General features: G+C 46.8%; 1 protein-coding gene across 1 annotated transcript in view; it reads right to left on the bottom strand.

The window, feature by feature from the left end:
• Positions 1 to 20,673, bottom strand: part of LOC126540187 (uncharacterized) — a 91,058-nt gene that overhangs the window by 25,061 nt on the left and 45,324 nt on the right. Inside the window, exons 4-6 of the mRNA XM_050186974.3 lie at positions 18,299 to 18,395; positions 15,870 to 16,006; positions 592 to 748 (exon numbers count right to left, since the gene is read on the bottom strand). Coding sequence (XP_050042931.1) covers positions 592 to 748; positions 15,870 to 16,006; positions 18,299 to 18,395 — 391 coding nt within the window. The remainder of the gene's footprint in view (positions 1 to 591; positions 749 to 15,869; positions 16,007 to 18,298; positions 18,396 to 20,673) is intronic.

Raw genomic sequence — 20,673 nt, 5'->3', positions numbered from 1 at the left:
GTGGCTTCGTGACTTTGCAAAGGGGCCATATTTAAGAAAGTAGTGCGTTATGAATATATAAGTAAACATTATTAAACTTGTAACACGGCAGGATTAGAACACAGGACCTGTAGCACAGAATCCCGACATTGAAACCATTACCACGGACGCATGTACAAGCGGCGCCACTGCATTATGCAGCGACTATGCATGCTTGCTGAGTGTTACAACCTTCTGCATTAAAAAAATGCATAAATTGATTTGAAATTTAGGCCAATTTAGGCCCAGATAAAGCGTAATAAACGAAGCTGCAAGAACGTGTGAAGCCACACGCACAACTATCAGGAAAATGCTTGTACTACCCATCGTTCATTGAGGCAGAGCGATCACAGCGCCAGAGTTTTCTCTATTACCTGTAGGAAACTCTATGCATCTACCCTCCCGCTACTGCGTCAACTTCATAGCCTGGTGCATACACGCGGCAGTATGAATGGGGCAGCATGCTACATGTCAGAATGATGAAATGTTTGTCTGCTCTATCACGAAAGTTGAACTACCCAGACAGGGCTGTTAATTAAAAAAACAAAAACAAAATAAAACCGGCATACTTACTGACATATCTCGTCAACGATTTTCTGCTTCAACTCTTGCTTCTTTTTGGCAATGGCTGCAACTTTGCTCGTGTAGATTATCATGAAATCTGTCAGACAGTTCACCGCCTTTCGATACTGACATGTAGTTCGTTGATGCTTTGAAGCCACTTGCCGAGCTGTGGAGAAACAGGAGAAAATATTGCATAATTCACATCAGCTTTCCGATCGCTTTGTGCACCGACCTTAGACATTAATTTGAATCATCAAACACTCCAAACTTTATTGACAATTGTGTGTGGTTTACAATATCTCCGCCGAAAATTCCGAACAGACGCTCTATATTTGGTACATACACCTGTATAGACTTACAGCGTTACTCTTCGATCATTTAGCGTGTGTCAGTAGATACGCACAGCAAATTATTACCCCCATTAGAACTCCGGAATGGGATGAGAAGCAATATGCTTCGAGATATTACAATTCACAGGATAAAGCAGCAATGCAAAATGCAGCTGCGCGCAAAACGAGATAAAAGTATAACAATGTGCTTCAACTGATTAGTTATCACTTATATGGTGGCTAATAGATGCGATGTACAGGCGACATAAATAAGCATTGTTGAGGCAATGTAGTAAAATAAAGCGAAGTTATCTTGTTCACGAGAAGCCTCGGTGACAGGAGAAGGAAATTATGTAATTCAAGTACGAGAACCATTAAAAAGGTATAGCTAGTAAGTAGAACACATTATTCTTTCAGAAAATACGTAGGGTTCCCAATGACACGCCTTTCAATGTTCGCTTACGTTGGGAACAAAAGTTATTCCCTCCAAAATAACACAGGTGATTTTATTTCACAATGTGCCATTCCATCCCCCACAATCTCACAAGACTAAGGCGTTACCCTGAGGAGTTTCCAGGGCTGGGATAGCCCCCACTCCTGTTACCTGCAAGTGAAAGGGGTTCATCGTTATGACGAGGAGGCCTGCCGAGTATGAGCTCCTGCCTGTGAATTTTTGTGGGGTCTCTGTTTTGGGGACATCCTTAAAACTGTCGTGACTGTCGTTACAGTTTGGGCACTTCGATTGTTTACATTGCGTGTAGTAATGATCTTGAGAGCAGATTTTGCACCACCATGCAGAACGGCAGTCCTTTGCAATATGTCCAAAGCTTGGACATTTGTAGCAGCGTAAACCTGCAGCTAGATATTCTTCGACAGATATTATTTCACAGTAGCGAAGCCTAAGTAAATCTGAGCTCACCATGGGGGTCATCCTAAGAATGCAGAATGACTGAGTGCAGTGGACGTGTTTGAATTGATCCATCTTCTTTAAGATGATACCTCTTATCCCGACAAACTGACATGCCTCCGTCATCTCTTAATAACACAAGCATTTGATCGTTAGTTCACATTTTCCCAACGTCCCTTGTATACGACACAGGAATGAAGAGCTTGACCTTGAGGGCCGGCCACGTCAAAAGGTAGTAGTAAACGGTTAGCTGACACGAAAGAACTGGCTCTAGGACTGCGAAACTTCCATGTCTGTTAACTCTGAACGAATGAACTTTCTCTTTAGCAACAGGAACAATTTCTGAAAACACCCGGTTTGTGTTTACTTCCCAAATATTCCTACCTTCCTCTGTGGGATGAAAGACAACTGCACTATTCCCTGCACACGTGCACTGTTCAAGGTATGTGCCAATGGGAACGGGTCGCCCTACAAAGACGCAAACGAACCTTTCAGTAACGAACCTTTCAGTTTTTGTTGTGTTTCCACTCATCGTCATTTGTGAGCCCAACTTTTCGAAACCAATAAGACTGTCAGGGTACGAATTTATCATGTCATCAACAAATTGTGCATGCAGCAAAACCGTCGTTTTTGTTCGTCGTGAACTCACCTATGTTTTGCAACCATTTCCACCCCACGACGACAATCAATATATATGCATCACAGTTAAAAAGAACAAACTCTTGTTTACTCTCATAGGCGTGTATACATCGCCTTCCAGTAATTTCGATATCAAAAGATTTGCGGATATCTTGAGTGTTTTTCCCGCCCCATGGGTCATCATAGAAGATTTCAATGCACACTATCCAGCATGGGGAAGTACAAGGACAAATGCAAGAGGACGAAGTTTAGCAAGCATCGCCCACAACTATGGCCTTACTCTCCTGAACGATGGTAGCCCCACCTTTCTTCGAGGCGTGACATACGGCAACTGCCTCGACCTTGCTTTCGTCTCCAACTCCCTCGCCAGATGTGTGAAGTGGTTTCCAGACATTGAGACTCATGGGAGTGATCACATTCCCACCTATCTGAACATCAAAGGCTTGTCGTCTAGATCAGGCCCACGGAATACCATTCGGACGATTCAATGGGCCAACTTCAAATCTGAGATGGAAGATGCCTGCCGCGAGGGCCTACCCTCTGGGTTAGAGCAAACGGTTAAAATTACGATGCAAAACACCACTCGCATGATGACGATCTCTTCCACGCGAAATGACTTCGACATAGAATTAGAGCGACTTCGAGTGCTTCGTCGCCGGGCGGAACGTCGATATCGGCGTACAAAATCAATCCATGACCTTAGGGCAGCCAGGAGGATGCAAAAGAAGATTCAGCGTCGTATAGATAGATTAGCGTAGGAACGTTTGGCAACGTTTTGCCAGACACTCGACCCCCGCAAGCCACTGTCTCACATTTGGAAAACGGTAAAAGGTCTGCGTTGCCTTCCGGAACGGCGTTTTCCATTCAAGGCGCTAGCGCTTTTCCGAGGGCGGCAAGACATCATGTCGCAAAAGACTTTTGTGCGCGGATCGCAGACCAAGTGACTCGTCCAGATCCTCTAGCCCGAGCTGACGTCCCCCATTCCCGTGATTGCCGCATGGACCTTCCTTTTACAATGGAGGAAGGAGTTCGAAGCGGCACTAGCTCTCTGCAAGCGCTCATCATCTCCGGGTCCAGATGGTATATCATACCGGGCCTTGTGCTATCTCGGAGAGTCCGCACGGATAGAATTGTTGAGCCTTTACAACTCCTCATGGCAGGAGGGAAATGTTCCTGACGAATGGAAAGTAAGCCGCCTGGTGCCACTCTTAAAGCAGGGCAAATCCCCACTAGAACTCACCTCTTACCGCCCAATAGCGCTGGCCAGCTGTGTAGGAAAGATAATGGAACGGATGATCCTTGGCCGCCTGGAATGGTACCTTGAATACTACAAGATTTATTCGATTTCCGTGGCTGGTTTCCGACGTGACCGCTCTTCTATCGACAATGTAGTTCATCTCGTTTCATATGTCCAGCACGAAAGGTCCCGTAAGCGTTTATCTGCAGCTTTATTCTTAGATGTGAAAGGGGCATACGATAACAAATTACATGAGGCCATTCCCGACGCTCCCTCAACCACCTAGGTGGTCGAGTTTTTTGTGGATTGCAAGTTACCTATCTGCAAGATCATTCTATGTGTTAACTGACGATGGCTCAACTACACGACGCTATACCAGCAGGGGCGTTCCTCAAGGCGGTGCTCTCAGCCAGACGCTATTCAACCTCGCTCATGTTCGACTTGCTGAATACTTGCCAACTACCATCAAAATTTCAATATACGCTGACGACATCTGTGTCTGGACTTCGGCAGTCACACGTCCTCAGATACGTGCGCGGCTTCAAAGAGCGGCCACTTTGACAGCGAACTACTTGTATAAACAGGGTCTCAGCATATCACCAGAAAAATGCGCACTAGTAGCATTTACTCGCAAACCGATGACGCCTTATGTCATCTCAATAAATGGGCGGACCATTTCCTATGTCCGAACCCCCAGATTTCCTGGCGTAATTATTGACCGAGACCTCTGTTGGAGCCCGCACGTGGCCTACATGAAACGGCGCCTGACAGCAACTTCCCAGTTGTTTAAATACTTGACAGGAAAGAAGTGGGGGATGTCAGTAGACGCAAGGCTTAAACTTTACAGAGCTCTCTTTCTCCGTTTCTTTAAGATATAGTCTACTTGTACTGAACAACACCTGCAAGACAAATATTCGTGTTCTGCAGGCAGTACAAGCTGAAGCACTCAGAGTCTGCCTTGGTTTGCCCAGATGCACGTCAAGAGAGGCAACTCTTGCGATTGCTCGGGACCATCCAATGCGAACTCACATTGCGGTGGAAGTTCTAAGAACGCACATCAGACATTTTGCACGTGCCCCCTATCACCACCTTGCAACACTACCTTCAGACAAGCACCAAGCGTCATTCTCTAAAACTATCGTCAAGTACAACGACAAACTTCCCTCGGGCTTCACCGCTGCATCTAAACCATCGGTACACCCTTGGTGTCTTATCAGCCCAACAGTCCATCTCAGTGTACCAGGAATCGGGAAAAAGTCTGAACTGTCGTCGCCTGTGCTGAAACAACTGTCTCTGCTTCTTCTGCAAGAGAGGTATGTGGACAGTGAACACATTTATACTGATGGTTCCACAAACATCCAGTGTTCGTCCGGTGCTGTGGTTGTCCCAGCAAAAGCTATTACCATCAGCTTTAGCACTGACCACCCAACAACATCGACATCTGCTGAACTAGCTGCTCTTCGCGCTGCACTTTGTTTCGTCAATCGGGAGCAACCTCGACAATGGTCAATCTTCAGCGACTCAAAGGCAGCCCTACAATCTGTGCTATCAGCTCTGCATCGCGGGCCATTCGAACAGCTCGTATTCGATATTAGATGCCTACTCCATACATCCCAGGAGAAAGGACACCACGTGACGTTTCAGTGGTTGCCAAGTCACTGCGGCGTCACTGGAAACGAAGACGCCGATAATGCCGCTCGGGCAGCTCTTGAAGACGCACAAGAAGAGGCCATACCACTTTCACGATCCGACGCAGCTAGCAGACTTCGAGTGCTTGCACAGGAGATCACGCTCTCTCTATGGTGCACACCAAACAGCCAGACCAACCGGAGCAGCGTCAATACCACCTGCATTCTTTGATGCATCTCTATATGCCAACTGAATTCCGCCGAAGAGAGGCGACTCTGCTTTATCGCTTATGGCTAGGGGTGGCTTTCACGAAATCTTACTCATTTCGCATGGGAATGGCCTACAACGCTCTCTGCAATGCCTGTCTTTGCGAGGAGACGCTGGAACGCATTCTGTGCGACTGTCCTGAATATAATGTTCAGCGACAGTCCCTGGCATCCGTTCTAGCGCACCTTGACACTAGACCATTGTCCCTCGACACGATTTTCACATGCCGCCGACAGAAGACATCGCAGGTGAAGGCGACGAAGGGACTACTTCGGTTTTTGAAAGAGACGGGTTGGACAAGCGGCTGTGACACTGATATCACGTACCACGCCAGATTGATGGACTCTAACGGACGATGTGTGTGCTGTGCTATGTGCTCTCTCTCTCTCTCTCTCCCCAATCTTTCATCGCCCCCATCCCTCTCCCATGTGTAGTGTAGCAAACCGGTTAAGCCAAACTGGTTAACCTCTCTGCCTTTCATTCCTTCCTTCCTTCCTTCCTTCCTTCCTTCAGTTTCTGCTATACTGAGCGTAATCGAACCCACGTCACAAGGTTTGCTCAAGGACAGCAGCTTGGCAGGCTGCGCCACAAATGCACTTTTTAGTGAACGTCTTTCACGCCAGCGTTTAGCTAGGGTCCGACATGAATGCGCCGGGTATGTGCCGCTCTTCAATGAACATCTCGCCGACTTGGGTCACCGAGTGTGCGCCACTGAGTGTGGGGCAAGCGAGGAAACAATTTTCAGCGTTAGCAGGTACCGGCGCGCCAAGCTTCTCGTCTCGGAGGCCAAGCGCGTACTTCTCGGCAGTGACACTAGATAGCGCAGCGTGTCGAGAAACAAACGCGACAGACACGAGCCCAGCTCCCGCATGGCGCCTTTCTCGGCGTTCGCACGCACCGATGCGCCTTGCATTTCGGAGGCCAGGCGCAGGATTCGCGGCGGCGGCGCTAGATGGCGCCGAGTGTTCTTAGGGAGGCGCGAAAAGAATTCCGCCGCAGCGCACGCCTCTACATAACTCGTTTCGAAGATGGCAATACGTTGTGTCGCTATTCTGATTCAATGATAAAGACATTACCATCGACAGTCATCGTTGGATGGGTACTGCGCAATGTTTTCGGTAACAAATTACATGTAACCAGCTATTTTCGTTTTCGAGGAACATGAACTTCTACTGGTGTGGCTTAAAATTCCTGGGTGTACATCTAAATGGCTAACCACTGAAGGGTGCTGGCAGGAGATCGGCGGTGGCCTACGAATTGAACGGGTGGTGCTATGGCTCGATAGCGATGACCGCTTCGGTCGTCGATGCCAGGAAATCAACTAGATATTATTTTTTCAACTTTTCGCCGCGCCTTCTCCGAACCCCAACCACTCACGATGAACGCTGCTAAAGAACGCAGAAGCGAGCTACGCTGCAGGAACGCGTTCGTGTATTACAATACCATCCTTCACTGACGCACGCGCATCGATCAAGTTCTCAGAGTCGCTGCCTGATGCCTTCACCAGAAATCAAGCGAAAAGGACGGACAAAATTTCGCAAAGCAATTTACTGATGGCAACTTGGGAAAAACCTGCAAAGGACGCCCTGAAAAAGCCAGGCCGGCTTTCTTTATGTATTGTGTTTGGTGAATGTTGATAAACTTATGTAGGAAAATAACATAAATGATCGATTACTTATTAGTAATTGCTCAACTACATTCGGGGGGCAGTAACTGGTCACTGTAATCAGACACATTTTTAATGCTGTAATTGTGATCGGCTCCTTTCTTTTTCTGTAGCGCGTGCAAGTCTGGTCTTGTACAAGTCTTAAGATGCTGTTTGGCTCGTACGAGCCAGCCGACCTTCGAGTCGACGGCTGTGCAGCAGCGCTCACGTGCCTTGGAATGTGTTCACAGGCTAGGGATGCCGCTCCTCGCATTAAATACGAAGTGCGATAACGACAGAACGGACGTGTGCGTATAAAGCTTTCCAATGTAGTTGCCGTCAAAAAAGCGCTCTCTCCAAGATGGCGCAGTGGCTGTGGCATTCTGGTAATGAACACGAGGTTGCTGGTTCGATTCCTGACAGCGGTGACCATGTTCTTATGAGGGGAATGCGCAGACGCTTGCCGAGCGTTCTTTGAGTGCACAAGAGCCCCAAGTTGTCAACAGGTATAATTGGAACCTCTGAAATGTTCCCGCTTCTTTTAACTAAGTATATAAATTGTGACTCTCAAATTTTAAACGTTTTTACAGATGTATGGCTAACATAAAAAAGTGAGAAAAAACGCACGAATATAGGGTACAACCATCCATTACTGCGGTATTTCTTCAGCTACCTACTAACGGCATTAACGTTCAGGTGTCTCTTCTCGTCTGTGACGAGAGTTGTATCAAAATGACTCTACAAATCCAGACCACCAATTGAATCCCGAAGTATTCGAAAACCAAAGTGTATATTACATTTATATTTTACAGAGAAGCTGTATCCCTCTACCGTCCAAAGAAATTTCGTGTTGTTATTGGCGTGGTAAGCAAAAAAGTCCCCATACGTGGGCCGATCGCAGACATAGTGCAACGATGGGCCGACACTCGGCGGAGGTGAAGCGGGCGTTAAGCACTCCCCATACGTAGACTGATGCTGAAGATTGTGCAATGCCGGGCCAATTTGCGGCGGAGGTGAAGCAGGCGTTAAGCACTCCCCATACGTGGGCTGATGCTGAAGATTGTGCAATGCCGGGCCAATTTGCGGCGGAGGTGAAGCAGGCGTTAAGCACTCCCCATACGTAGGCTGATGCTGAAGATTGTGCAATGCCGGGCCAATTTGCGGCGGAGTTTAAGCAGGCGTTAAGCACTCCCCATACGTAGGCTGATGCTGAAGATTGTGCAATGCCGGGCCAATTTGCGGCGGAGGTGAAGCAGGCGTTAAGCACTCCCCATACGTGGGCCGATCCCAAAGATAGTGCAATGCCGGGCCGACCCGCGTCGGAGGTGCAGTTCGCCATTAATAGGCCCACATACACAGCTGCGCTGGTCATCCTTCTTCACAGAGTGGAAGGGCAATTAGTTTTTTTATTGTTTAAGCAGCGCGAACGCCGGTAGTTTCAATACCGCGTCAACCGACAAAGGGCTTTCGTAAGCGACTGCGCGAGAGTGGGGATACTAAATGCGCCTAGACTGAGCAGAGCTGACGATTCTGTTCAGACAATATGTGGAAATCCAATGGCTCGACGCAATGCACTAATTTCTTGTAGCCCTATTTTTCTACATTCATTTTTGTCTTGGTGCCGAAAAGAAAGCGTCTATTCACGGTCTAAGAACACATCTAAGCGAGTAACGTGGACTAGAGATCGCGTGGGCTTACCACACACGTCAGAACCTCGCTGCCACTTCGTCGTCTTATGGACTCCACTGAGCATGCCCGCAGAAATCACATATGTATTTATCAATGAGACGGGGCAATGCCCGATTTAGAAAACTGTCCTTGAAACCTTCGAGATGCACTGGAAGAAAGCGTTTGCGGGAGAACTCTCCCATGAACTGAGCCACCGGCAGCAGCCTAGCTAGATGACAGGAATCTTAGTCATTTTCCTAACGGTGTTACTTATGTGATGCTCGGCAATCTTGAGCAGAAAGCCGGACATATGCTGCTGAACCAGTCCAACGAGTCCTGGCGCAACGGTTTGGTTCCACGTGGATGGAAATGGCAGCCGCTTGGTTTCGCTTCTCAACCTGGTTAATTGCCGCTAGATTTGTCATACTACCATCCCCTTGCTCTGGCCCGTTCCATCGGACGCATAATCAAAAGGGTAGTGTTGATGCATCGGGAATGGCACCTGGAATGTTACAACGTGGGCTCGGATGCTACGGCTGGCTTCCGACGTAAGCGGTCACCCATAGATAATGCCATCAATTTGGTCAGGTTTGTTCAGCATTAAAAACGCCTAAAACAACTCCTCCCAGAATCGTTCCGTGACATAAAAGGGGCCCATGGCAGTGTAACACATCACACCATTATAGACGCTTTAACTGAGCGTAAGCGATCAGCCATAGATAATGTCGTCAATTTCGTCACGTTTGTTCACCATTAAAAACGTCTAAAACAACTCACCCCAGCATCGTTCCGGGACATAAAAGGGGCCCATGGCAGTGTAACACATCACACCATTATAGACGCTTTAACTGAGCGTAAGCGGTCACCCATAGATAATGCCATCAATTTGGTCAGGTTTATTCAGCATTAAAAACGCCTAAAACAACTCATCCCGGCATCGTTCCGTGACATAAGAGGGGCCCATGGCAGTGTAACACATCACACCATTATAGACGCTTTAACTGAGCGTAAGCGGTCACCCATAGATAATGCCATCAATTTGGTCAGGTTTGTTCAGCATTAAAAACGCCTAAAACAACTCATCCCGGCATCGTTCCTGGACATAAAAGGGGCCCATGGCAGTGTAACACATCACACCATTATAGACGCTTTAACTGAGCGTAAGCGATCAGCCATAGATAATGTCGTCAATTTCGTCACGTTTGTTCACCATTAAAAACGTCTAAAACAACTCACCCCAGCATCGTTCCGGGACATAAAAGGGGCCCATGGCAGTGTAACACATCACACCATTATAGACGCTTTAACTGAGCGTAAGCGGTCACCCATAGATAATGCCATCAATTTGGTCAGGTTTATTCAGCATTAAAAACGCCTAAAACAACTCATCCCGGCATCGTTCCGTGACATAAGAGGGGCCCATGGCAGTGTAACACATCACACCATTATAGACGCTTTAACTGAGCGTAAGCGGTCACCCATAGATAATGCCATCAATTTGGTGAAGTTTGTTCAGCATTAAAAACGCCTAAAACAACTCATTCCGGCATCGTTCCGTGACATAAGAGGGGCCCATGGCAGTGTAACACATCACACCATTACAGACGCTTTAACTGAGCGTAAGCGGTCACCCATAGATAATGCCATCAATTTGGTCAGGTTTGTTCAGCATTAAAAACGCCTAAAACAACTCATCCCGGCATCGTTCCGTGACATAAAAGGGGCCCATGGCAGTGTAACACATCACACCATTATAGACGCTTTAACTGAGCGTAAGGGGTCACCCATAGATAATGCCATCAATTTGGTCAGGTTTGTTCAGCATTAAAAACGCCTAAAACAACTCATCCCGGCATCGTTCCGTGACATAAGAGGGGCCCATGGCAGTGTAACACATCACACCATTATAGACGCTTTAACTGAGCGTAAGCGGTCACCCATAGATAATGCCATCAATTCGGTCAGGTTTGTTCAGCATTAAAAACGCCTAAAACAACTCATCCCGGCATCGTTCCGTGACATAAGAGGGGCCCATGGCAGTGTAACACATCACACCATTATAGACGCTTTAACTGAGCGTAAGCGGTCACCCATAGATAATGCCATCAATTTGGTGAAGTTTGTTCAGCATTAAAAACGCCTAAAACAACTCATTCCGGCATCGTTCCGTGACATAAGAGGGGCCCATGGCAGTGTAACACATCACACCATTATAGACGCTTTAACTGAGCGTAAGCGGTCACCCATAGATAATGCCATCAATTTGGTCAGGTTTGTTCAGCATTAAAAACGCCTAAAACAACTCATTCCGGCATCGTTCCGTGACATAAGAGGGGCCCATGGCAGTGTAACACATCACACCATTATAGACGCTTTAACTGAGCGTAAGCGGTCACCCATAGATAATGCCATCAATTTGGTCAGGTTTGTTCAGCATTAAAAACGCCTAAAACAACTCATCCCGGCATCGTTCCGTGACATAAAAGGGGCCCATGGCAGTGTAACACATCACACCATTATAGACGCTTTAACTGAGCGTAAGCGATCAGTCATAGATAATGTCGTCAATTTCGTCACTTTTGTTCACAATTAAAAACGTCTAGAACAACTCACCCCAGCATCGTTCCGTGACATAAAAGGGGCACATGGCAGTGTAACACATCACACCATTATAGACGCTTTAACTGAGCGTAAGCGGTCACCCATAGATAATGCCATCAATTTGGTCAGGTTTATTCAGCATTAAAAACGCCTAAAACAACTCATCCCGGCATCGTTCCGTGACATAAAAGGGGCCCATGGCAGTGTAACACATCACACCATTATAGACGCTTTAACTGAGCGTAAGCGGTCACCCATAGATAATGCCATCAATTTGGTCAGGTTTATTCAGCATTAAAAACGCCTAAAACAACTCATCCCGGCATCGTTCCGTGACATAAAAGGGGTCCATGGCAGTGTAACACATCACACCATTATAGACGCTGTAACTGAGCGTAAGCGATCAGCCATAGATAATGTAGTCAATTTCGTCACGTTTGTTCAGCATTAAAAACGTCTAAAACAACTCACCCCAGCATCGTTCCGTGACATAAAAGGGGCCCATGGCAGTGTACACATCATACCATTATAGACGCTTTGACTGAGCGTAAGCGGTAACCCATAGATAATGCCATCAATTTGGTCAGGTTTGCTCAGCATTAAAAACGTCTAAAACAACTCACCCCAGCATCGTTCCGTGACATAAAAGGGGCACATGGCAGTGTAACACATCACACCATTATAGACGCTTTGACTGAGCGTAAGCGGTCAGCCATAGATAATGTCGTCAATTTCGTCACGTTTGTTCAGCATTAAAAACGCCTAAAGCACCTCACCCCAGCATCGTTCCGTGACATAAAAGGGGCCCATGGCAGTGTAACACATCATACCATTATAGACGCTTTGACTGAGCGTAAGCGGTCACCCATAGATAATGCCGTCAATTTGGTCAGGTTTGTTCAGCATTAAAAACGCCTAAAACAACTCACCCCAGCATCGTTCCATGACATAAAAGGGGCCCATGGCAGTGTAACACATCTTACCATTATAGACGCTTTGACTGAGCGTAAGCGGTCACCCATAGATAATGCCATCAATTTAGTCACGTTTGTTCAGCACTGAAAACGTCTAAAGCAACTCACCCCAGCATCGTTCCGTGACATAAAAGGGGCACAGTGTAACACATCACACCATTATAGATGCTTTGACTGAGCGTAAGCGGTCAGCCATAGATAATGTCGTCAATTTCGTCACGTTTGTTCAGCATTAAAAACGCCTAAAGCAACTCACCCCAGCATCGTTCCGTGACATAAAAGGGGCCCATGGCAGTGTAACACATCATACCATTATAGACGCTTTGACTGAGCGTAAGCGGTCACCCATAGATAATGCCGTCAATTTGGTCAGGTTTGTTCAGCATTAAAAACGCCTAAAACAACTCACCCCAGCATCGTTCCATGACATAAAAGGGGCCCATGGCAGTGTAACACATCTTACCATTATAGACGCTTTGACTGAGCGTAAGCGGTCACCCATAGATAATGCCATCAATTTAGTCACGTTTGTTCAGCACTGAAAACGTCTAAAGCAACTCACCCCGGCATCGTTCCTTGACATAAAAGGGGCGCATGGCAGTGTAACACATCATACTATTATAGACGTTTTGGATGAGGTCGGCTGAGGTGGCCATAATTTTCAATGTATGCGCAGTTATTGGACCGACAGGCTTTGTGATTACCGAGGGCGGCGCCATTAAACATGCCGTGAAGGACCGCAAGGCGGTGTGTTTAGCCCAGCATTATTCAACCTATGCTCATTGGCATTGTCCAATGCTTGTACAAGCCAGTCCAAGTACGAATCTATGTAAATGAAATCTTCATCTACGTGTCTTCCGTGACATCACTGCAGGTTGCATTCACATGCAGGGGAATGAGGCCTTGCAATGCAAATGTAAGAGGAAAACAATCGTCAACGCATGGAAACACCGTGTTTGCGGGGTAATTATCAACCGCAATGTATGATGTAACCCGCACGTTTTATACCTGAAGAGGAGGTTCACTACAATCACACACCCCCTCAAGTTTCTCGTCGGAAAGTCGTGGGGAACTTCGGTTCGGTGAATGCTGCAGAGTCACAATGCTTTCTTTTCCTTGTTTTTTGCATGATACAGCCTCGCTGTGTTGGGCAGCTCCTACAAAACAAACATGCGTGCACTACACACTTCAGAGAATGCAAGCTTAAGCCCTGAAGACGTGCCTTGGTCTTCCGAAGGGTGCGTGTGCAGAAGCGACGATCGTCAAAGTGGAAAATCACCCTATATCACCGTACATAGCCATCAACATTGCGAGGGCGCATATTTTTGCGATCGCAATTATATGGACACTACAGGTGCATTTCTGTCGTTGTCGTCGCCGTCGGCATTGCCGTGACGTTTGGTATAAAGTCCGAGTGCGATAAGATCGTTGCCGCGCGCCGTGTGCTGTGGATTCGAGTGAATGCATGCGAAGGTGAACCGACTGTGGGGGCTCAATGTGGCATGCTCAAGGAAGGTAGGAAGCGCGCCGCCTTCCATAGCGCTCAAGTCACCGGGGGGGGGAGGGGAGAGGGACAGTGTGCTACTTCGGCGGCAGCTGCGTATGGCGCAGCTGATTGCGGTAGCGCGGGTCCTCTCTTGAAAGCGGTCTGCGATGGGTACAGAGTCTAGGAGCACCGAGGCCTGATAGCTTCGTGTGTGATGTATTCTCCCCGCTCAGTTCACGTTGAAGCTAGAGGCAGCACGAAGGTCAATTCGCTCGCTTCTGCTGGTGCTGTTCCTCACCCAAGTGTTTTGACAGCGAGTGTCCTCTTCGTTCATCGAGTGTGATGTGTTATGTTGGCCTGCGCGCGAGTGACGCCATGTTTCTTAATTTAGTTGGTAAGCGAGTGTTTACAAGTTTATGCGGCCGATAAAGTTGTCTAATAATTTGCTATTGTATTTTATTCTTCGCCTTTGGTGCGAAACAGTGACTTTTCGGCACGTTGCCCGGTTACCTTCTCACCATCTTGTCTGTTTACCGACACAGAGGCCTCACATTATTTACAGTCGTGTTACAGCTGCCATTTGTACCTCATATCCTTCAAACTACATGCCTGCAGCACGGACGTCCACGATTTTATCGTGCCAGTGCCGACTATACCAGGCATCACGAGGAAAGCAAGGATGTTGTCGGTTGGCCTCCAACAGGCCGCATTACCACTATTAGATAACGTGCACAATAGCCGCCTAGATGTTCCCGCCGATGGCTCAGTCACAACTACAAGCTAAACTGCCGCGGTGGTGACTCCTGCAGCATCTTTCGAAATACAACTCAAAACATCACACGCAACATCAACTAAAGTTGTTAAACTCATAGCTCTCCATGCAGCTCTTCGTTTCACCATCCATGGGCAATATTCTGTGATCCCAAGGCAGCCCTGCAAATAATGCTCTCTGCACTGCATCACGGATCATTGAGAACGTAACAAATTATATTTCAGTGGCTGCCTAGTCACTGCAGTATCCATGGAAGCGATAAAGCGGATGCAGCTGCCCGGTCTCCCCAAGACGGCGTCAGCTTTGTTGTCATCCCACTTCCGAGATCTGACGCAGCGAAACAACTTCGCGCGCCTGCACGTCACCTAACATTGCATCAGTGGAATCAATCCTAATTTCAAAGCACACGCCTTCATACCGTGGACCCTAATTTGCAACTTCATATTCCTTCAGACTTCTCAAGACATGACTACATCCTTCTAGCACGCCTATGGCTTGGAGCGGCATTCTCAAATGCGTAACATTTCTCATCGTAATGCCTAATAGCGCTCAATCTCGCAGCTTCTTTGCGAGTGCCCTCTCTTCAACCAGCGAAGAGCAGCGTTCTCAGCCACGCTATACCAGTTGGTCAAGCGCCCACTTACATAAAACAATATTCTTCGACATTGGCCTACGTGGACAGCAGCGCGAGTCACTATGAAAGTGCTCTTGCGTTTCCTAAGAGACACCGCATTGTGCGACAAATTGATTCAGCAATGTGTGGCGTGTTACATCTCAGTGGGACGTTGACATCATTTATGGCTGCGAGGAACTCTCACAGACTGTCACAACGCTCACACTGACAGCTCTACATTATTCATTCCTTCCTTCGTTTGCTTTCTTTTTTCTTTGCTTTCCACCTTTCTCACCTATTTACCCCTTCCCCATTACACGGTAGCCTACCGGAGACGTACTGTGGTTAACTTCCCGGTCTTCCCTCCGTTTTAATCACTCTCTCTTTAATCGCTTTAGTCAACAGACATATTTAGTCTTCGTTCGGGCGTTTTGATCATTGTCGACACCGTCTTGGAGAAGTCTCACTCAGTGACATTAAAGCACGGAGTTACATTTGGCGCGTATCAACCGTGGCTTACCTGGTTGTGCGTGCGGGAAGTGCTCCCCGACTCGCGCTGTGCAATTCAGCACTCGCGTTACTGTAGCAGCCAATGCTAAAACTTCTCTCTCGACTTTGTCATCCGTGCTGCAGTTTCTTGAACTGCTCGCGATCTCGCTGCAAGAAACGTAAACAAATTCAGGAGATGTCAGTTGGCAAAGTCGGATTTATACAGCCGCAGATCTCCGCTTTCATTGCGTCAAACACGTTTTCATAAATCTAATCACTGCTAAAAAATTGTATGAAAAGTAACAGCGGCCATACAATGTATCTGCTTGACGCGCGTCTGTTGCATCGTTGACGTAGAACTTGAGGACGAGACTTCAAGCTACATTATGACGTTTCCTTTCTAGCACTCGCGTGGAGGCAGAAGTGGGCATTGGGGATGTTTTATTTTTCCCGCCGTCTCGAACGCGTTAATGCCAGAAATGAATTTTGCTCATTTTCATTCAGAAGCAATGAAATACCCCCTTAAGCTACGAAAATGTTCCGATGCAGTTACGAAAACGGGCAAGAGACCAGCTCGCATGCACCGACTCTTGCACAATTTTCGATACAATATTCACGCATGCAGTCACTAATATTTAATGACGAACATTCCACAGAAGCTGATGGACTGCCAGAGTAAGTTGCTCATTATTATTATGCTATTTATGTCCACTGCCGGACGAAGGCGTCTCCCAGCAATCTCCAACTAATCCTGCCTTGCGCCACCCGACACCATTCTATGCCTGCAAATTTTCCTAATTACATTACATCGCCTAGTCCTCCGCTCTCCTCGACTGCGCTTTCCTTCCATTGGCACTCATTATGTAATTCCAACAGACCACCGGTTACATTCCCTATGGATCACATGACCTACCCAACTCCATTTTTCTGCTTCGTAATCTCAACTGTAGAATGTCGGCTATATACCCCGTTGTCCTATTGATTCACACCGTCGTTTTCCTGTGTGCTAATAAGGCTACGCCTTAGATTTTTTCTTCAATCACTGGTTGCGCAGTCCTTCGCTTCTTGTCGTTTGATACCGTGGTCTTAACGAGTAGTCCTACACTATGCCTGGCGATAGACAGAAGCTGCACAGCAATTTCGCTCCCTTGCTCTCAGCATGAAGTCGAAACGGTTGACGAGGCTTTGCCCACTCTGTATGACAAACGCGAGACTCTTTGTTGCTACTTCAGCCGTCGCCTATAATCTGTGTTGTTTGTGGACGGGCATCGTATTCTGCAATGCATTATTTATTTCGTTTTTTTTTCACCATGAACGGGGAAATGCCTGAACGAAAAGTGAAAGTTAATTCGTTTGGAGGAGCTTCAGTGCTCCTTTACGAGGAAAGCAGCAGATCAGGCGGGAAGCCACCGGTGTATGAGCTTCACCATGTGATGTAAAACCGTATCAAGTACTGCATATATCCGGTGTTACATATCGCAACCATTCCCACATAATTCTGGGCCCTGTATTACACCGTACATAAATATTTAATAGGCATATGTATACACATTTATTATAAATAAACAGACTCTTTAGGCTTATCAGCTTCCTTCCAGGATAGCTTAATGTGCCATGTCATATTCTTGGTACTTCGGGCAAAACTATGCCGCCTGTTCGGGCATGAGGTGTCGCAAATTATCAAAAAGGGGCGATTCAAGACAAAGTAATTTTTTCAAAGCAAACTTCATATAACAGCGATAGACATAAAGGTTGGCGCGACATTCACTGCATTACATTATCAATAAGGAAAGCTTTACTCATTGCTTACTAATACTTGATTTCGAGGGTATACGTTATACTTGAAAAATTAAAGACAGCCAGTATTCAAAGCAATCTCTTTTGATAGATACTTCCTGCCTAGAACCAGTTTCAAACATAACCTAGAAAACTGACGGTGACACCAGAGAAGCATGGCGAAAGTTAATTTAGAATTAATAAGCACGAAGGAAACGAAAGTAGACGAAAAGAGAATTAGGCGCAGCCGGGAGCCAAATCTACATCTTTCGCATTAAGCATGACGTGCTTTAACCAGTTGAGCTACCGCGGTGGCTAATTTCCCGTCCGCATTATTTGGTATCTGCCAATGTGTACAGAATTTGCCGTTGGAATATTAGACAGCGCCACTACCGACCAACTTAGAGACAATATGAACTCAAGATGTGCCGTGAAACGCATTGAGAGTTTTTTTTTTTTTGTAGTGCATCTTTTCACAGTGTGGAAATATATTTAACCGGAAGAACAATCTACTTCGTCACAGATTTTAATTATTCATTTCCCGGAAATTATGCAACGCACAGGCTTTCTAGCAAATGGTTGCTCTTTGAGTACTGGCTGACCTTATAGTTCTACATCTAAAACCTGCTCTTTAAATGTCATGCTCCCTATACTATTCTGCAATGAGTTAAATTTTGTTCTTACTTGCACAGTGCCGCTCCTGGAAGTGGCCACTTTCTCACTGCAGCAAATGCTCGCAAGCAGTAATTTTCGTTGTCGCCGGTAAACATTCGCTTGATCACTGAAACATGAGTAACATTCGCTTTATCAATGAAACATGAGTAACGTTATCGATCGCTACACATTCATAGCCATTCAGAAAAAAAAAACGTGCAACGAACACCGTCTCCTGTTCGCGTGCCTGGAATGAAGTGATGTGGTAGAAAAAGCGGACGGCGAGGCGAGTGGTGAAATAAAATGGCCAATAACGCGGCCAAAGCGACAAAAGACGCTGTGCGTTTTTTTTTTTTTTTCTTCTGTAGAAGTTCCAAGACCTCAGTGACAAAAACATTGCTTCCGTCTCGCCATAGCTGCAACAGAGGATAACTAGAGAAAAACAGAGACACAAACGCCAGCACGGACGTCCCGAACGAACGCGTTTGTTCCTCTCTGTGCTATTGTTCATCTCATTAACCTTCGCGCCGGCTACACGATGGCGTCTAATCGCCTGCCAGCCCACCTTCCCCCACCCCCACTCACCCGAGCATCCTACTCCATCTCGCCGAACAACAATCTTTATTAGATTTCCTGGCGTAGCCGTTAGATACCGCAGTTCTGGTCTTCCATGTAAGCGCTGAGGGGCGTCCAAATAGCAAATTTTTTCTAGTGAAATAAAATATAAGGAGGCACTCGGCTCCTGAATATACGATCACTGTTGATCCACATTTCTGGATGGCACAAAGTTTCAAAACGTCCCTACCACAACGCATTGAGTATACAGCACGATCTTCCGAAATTACTGCAACTCTCTATACCGAGCCACGGAGGGCGACACGAATTACTGAGCTACCGTGTGTTCCCGAGAGGAGTAATCACCCGCCGTGGTTGCTAAGTGGCTATGGTGCTGGGCTGTTGAGCATGAGGTCGCGGGATCGAATCCCGGCCACGGCGGCCGCATTTCGATGGGGGCGAAATGCGAAAGCACCCGTGTACTTAGATTTAGGTGCACGTTAAAGAACCCCAGGTAGTCGAAATTTCCGGAGTCTTCCGCTACGGCGTGCCTCATAATCAGAAAGTGGTTTTGGCACGTAAAACCCCATAAGTTTTTTAAGAGGAGTAATCAGCCGTGGCGCACAGTGGCGAAGTCGGCATGTGAAAATTTCCTCTTCGATAACCCTGACGCAGACCTGCGCGCTCGGAAACAGCTCACTGAGGCGTGCAGTAAGCACCGGCAACGTAGATGTAGAAACGAGAGCGAGGTTTCTACATCTTCCGAAAGCGTCTACTGTAACGTTGTTGCGGGAATGTAGGTCCGGAACGCCATTAAGGATCGCTTCAACCGAAAATAGCCACGATAAATAGGCAAGAATGTCTTATTGCCTTCAATTCTTCACATTGATTGCATTGCGATTGTAGTTTTTCGATCTCGCGAATTTCGAGCGATGAGAGTATGTTTAGAGGCCCCGCGATATCCGAATCGTTGATGTTTTATTGTATTTGAAGAAAAAAAAGCACGCAATTCATTATTGAAACGAACGCCAAAGGCTTTTTTTTTTTTTTTTTGAAGAAGCATAGAAGCATAAAGCTCTCCTTCTCTTCATTTGCGCGACTACACGTCCACTCGCATGTTACTAGAGTCTCCTTTTTCATACCCATTTGCGTTTTTACTATAAAGTTCTTAAATGGGATGCCTCGGGCAGTCAGCATTTATCGCTAACTGTAGCCCTCGAACTATCGGTGCTTTCGGTAGAAGACGCCAACGCGCACAGTATAGCACTTCACTTTCGCACAGTGTGATGACGACCGATCATAGATTTTGTTTGCACTTTAGTCGCTTTGCTTGTTTCACAAAGTCCCGTTCTATTACTGCCGAAACAGCCGGGAAAAAATACAGGACTGCTGTTAAATTCCCAAAGCAGTATTTCACAAGTGCTATCTGGGACTGCCCCGCCGGCATCGCTAATCTGTCGACCTTGACGATTAGATTGACGTCTGCTATTACGAGCAGTTCTATCGGGAGAAAGATTTTTTTTTCTTTTTTGTGTCTGAATACGTTGATAAGACATAAGTTGGGATAACGTAATAATTCCGTTTTAATTCTTTACTATGTAGCGCTTGCCTCGTCAATGGTTCGAGCGACGATCCACTAACGTTCTCACCAGGATCAGTCGATCGTGAGGTGTAGATGATAAGACAGTGCCTATAGCCTCGAGTGAAGGGTTATCGTTACATTATGCCGGCCATGCTTTCTGTTTTCGATCGGAAAACCATCGTCACAAGTGCGACAGTAGTAAGCAAGTGAGTGCGATTTCTTTCGTTCGATTCTATTCCTTTCTTGCCGTTCACCGCGTATGACCGGC

This window comes from Dermacentor andersoni, chromosome 2 (assembly GCF_023375885.2).
Source record: "Dermacentor andersoni chromosome 2, qqDerAnde1_hic_scaffold, whole genome shotgun sequence".
Lineage (NCBI taxonomy): Eukaryota > Metazoa > Arthropoda > Arachnida > Ixodida > Ixodidae > Dermacentor > Dermacentor andersoni.
Note: the sequence above shows the minus strand (reverse complement) of the source record. Positions and strands in the feature narration are given on the sequence as shown.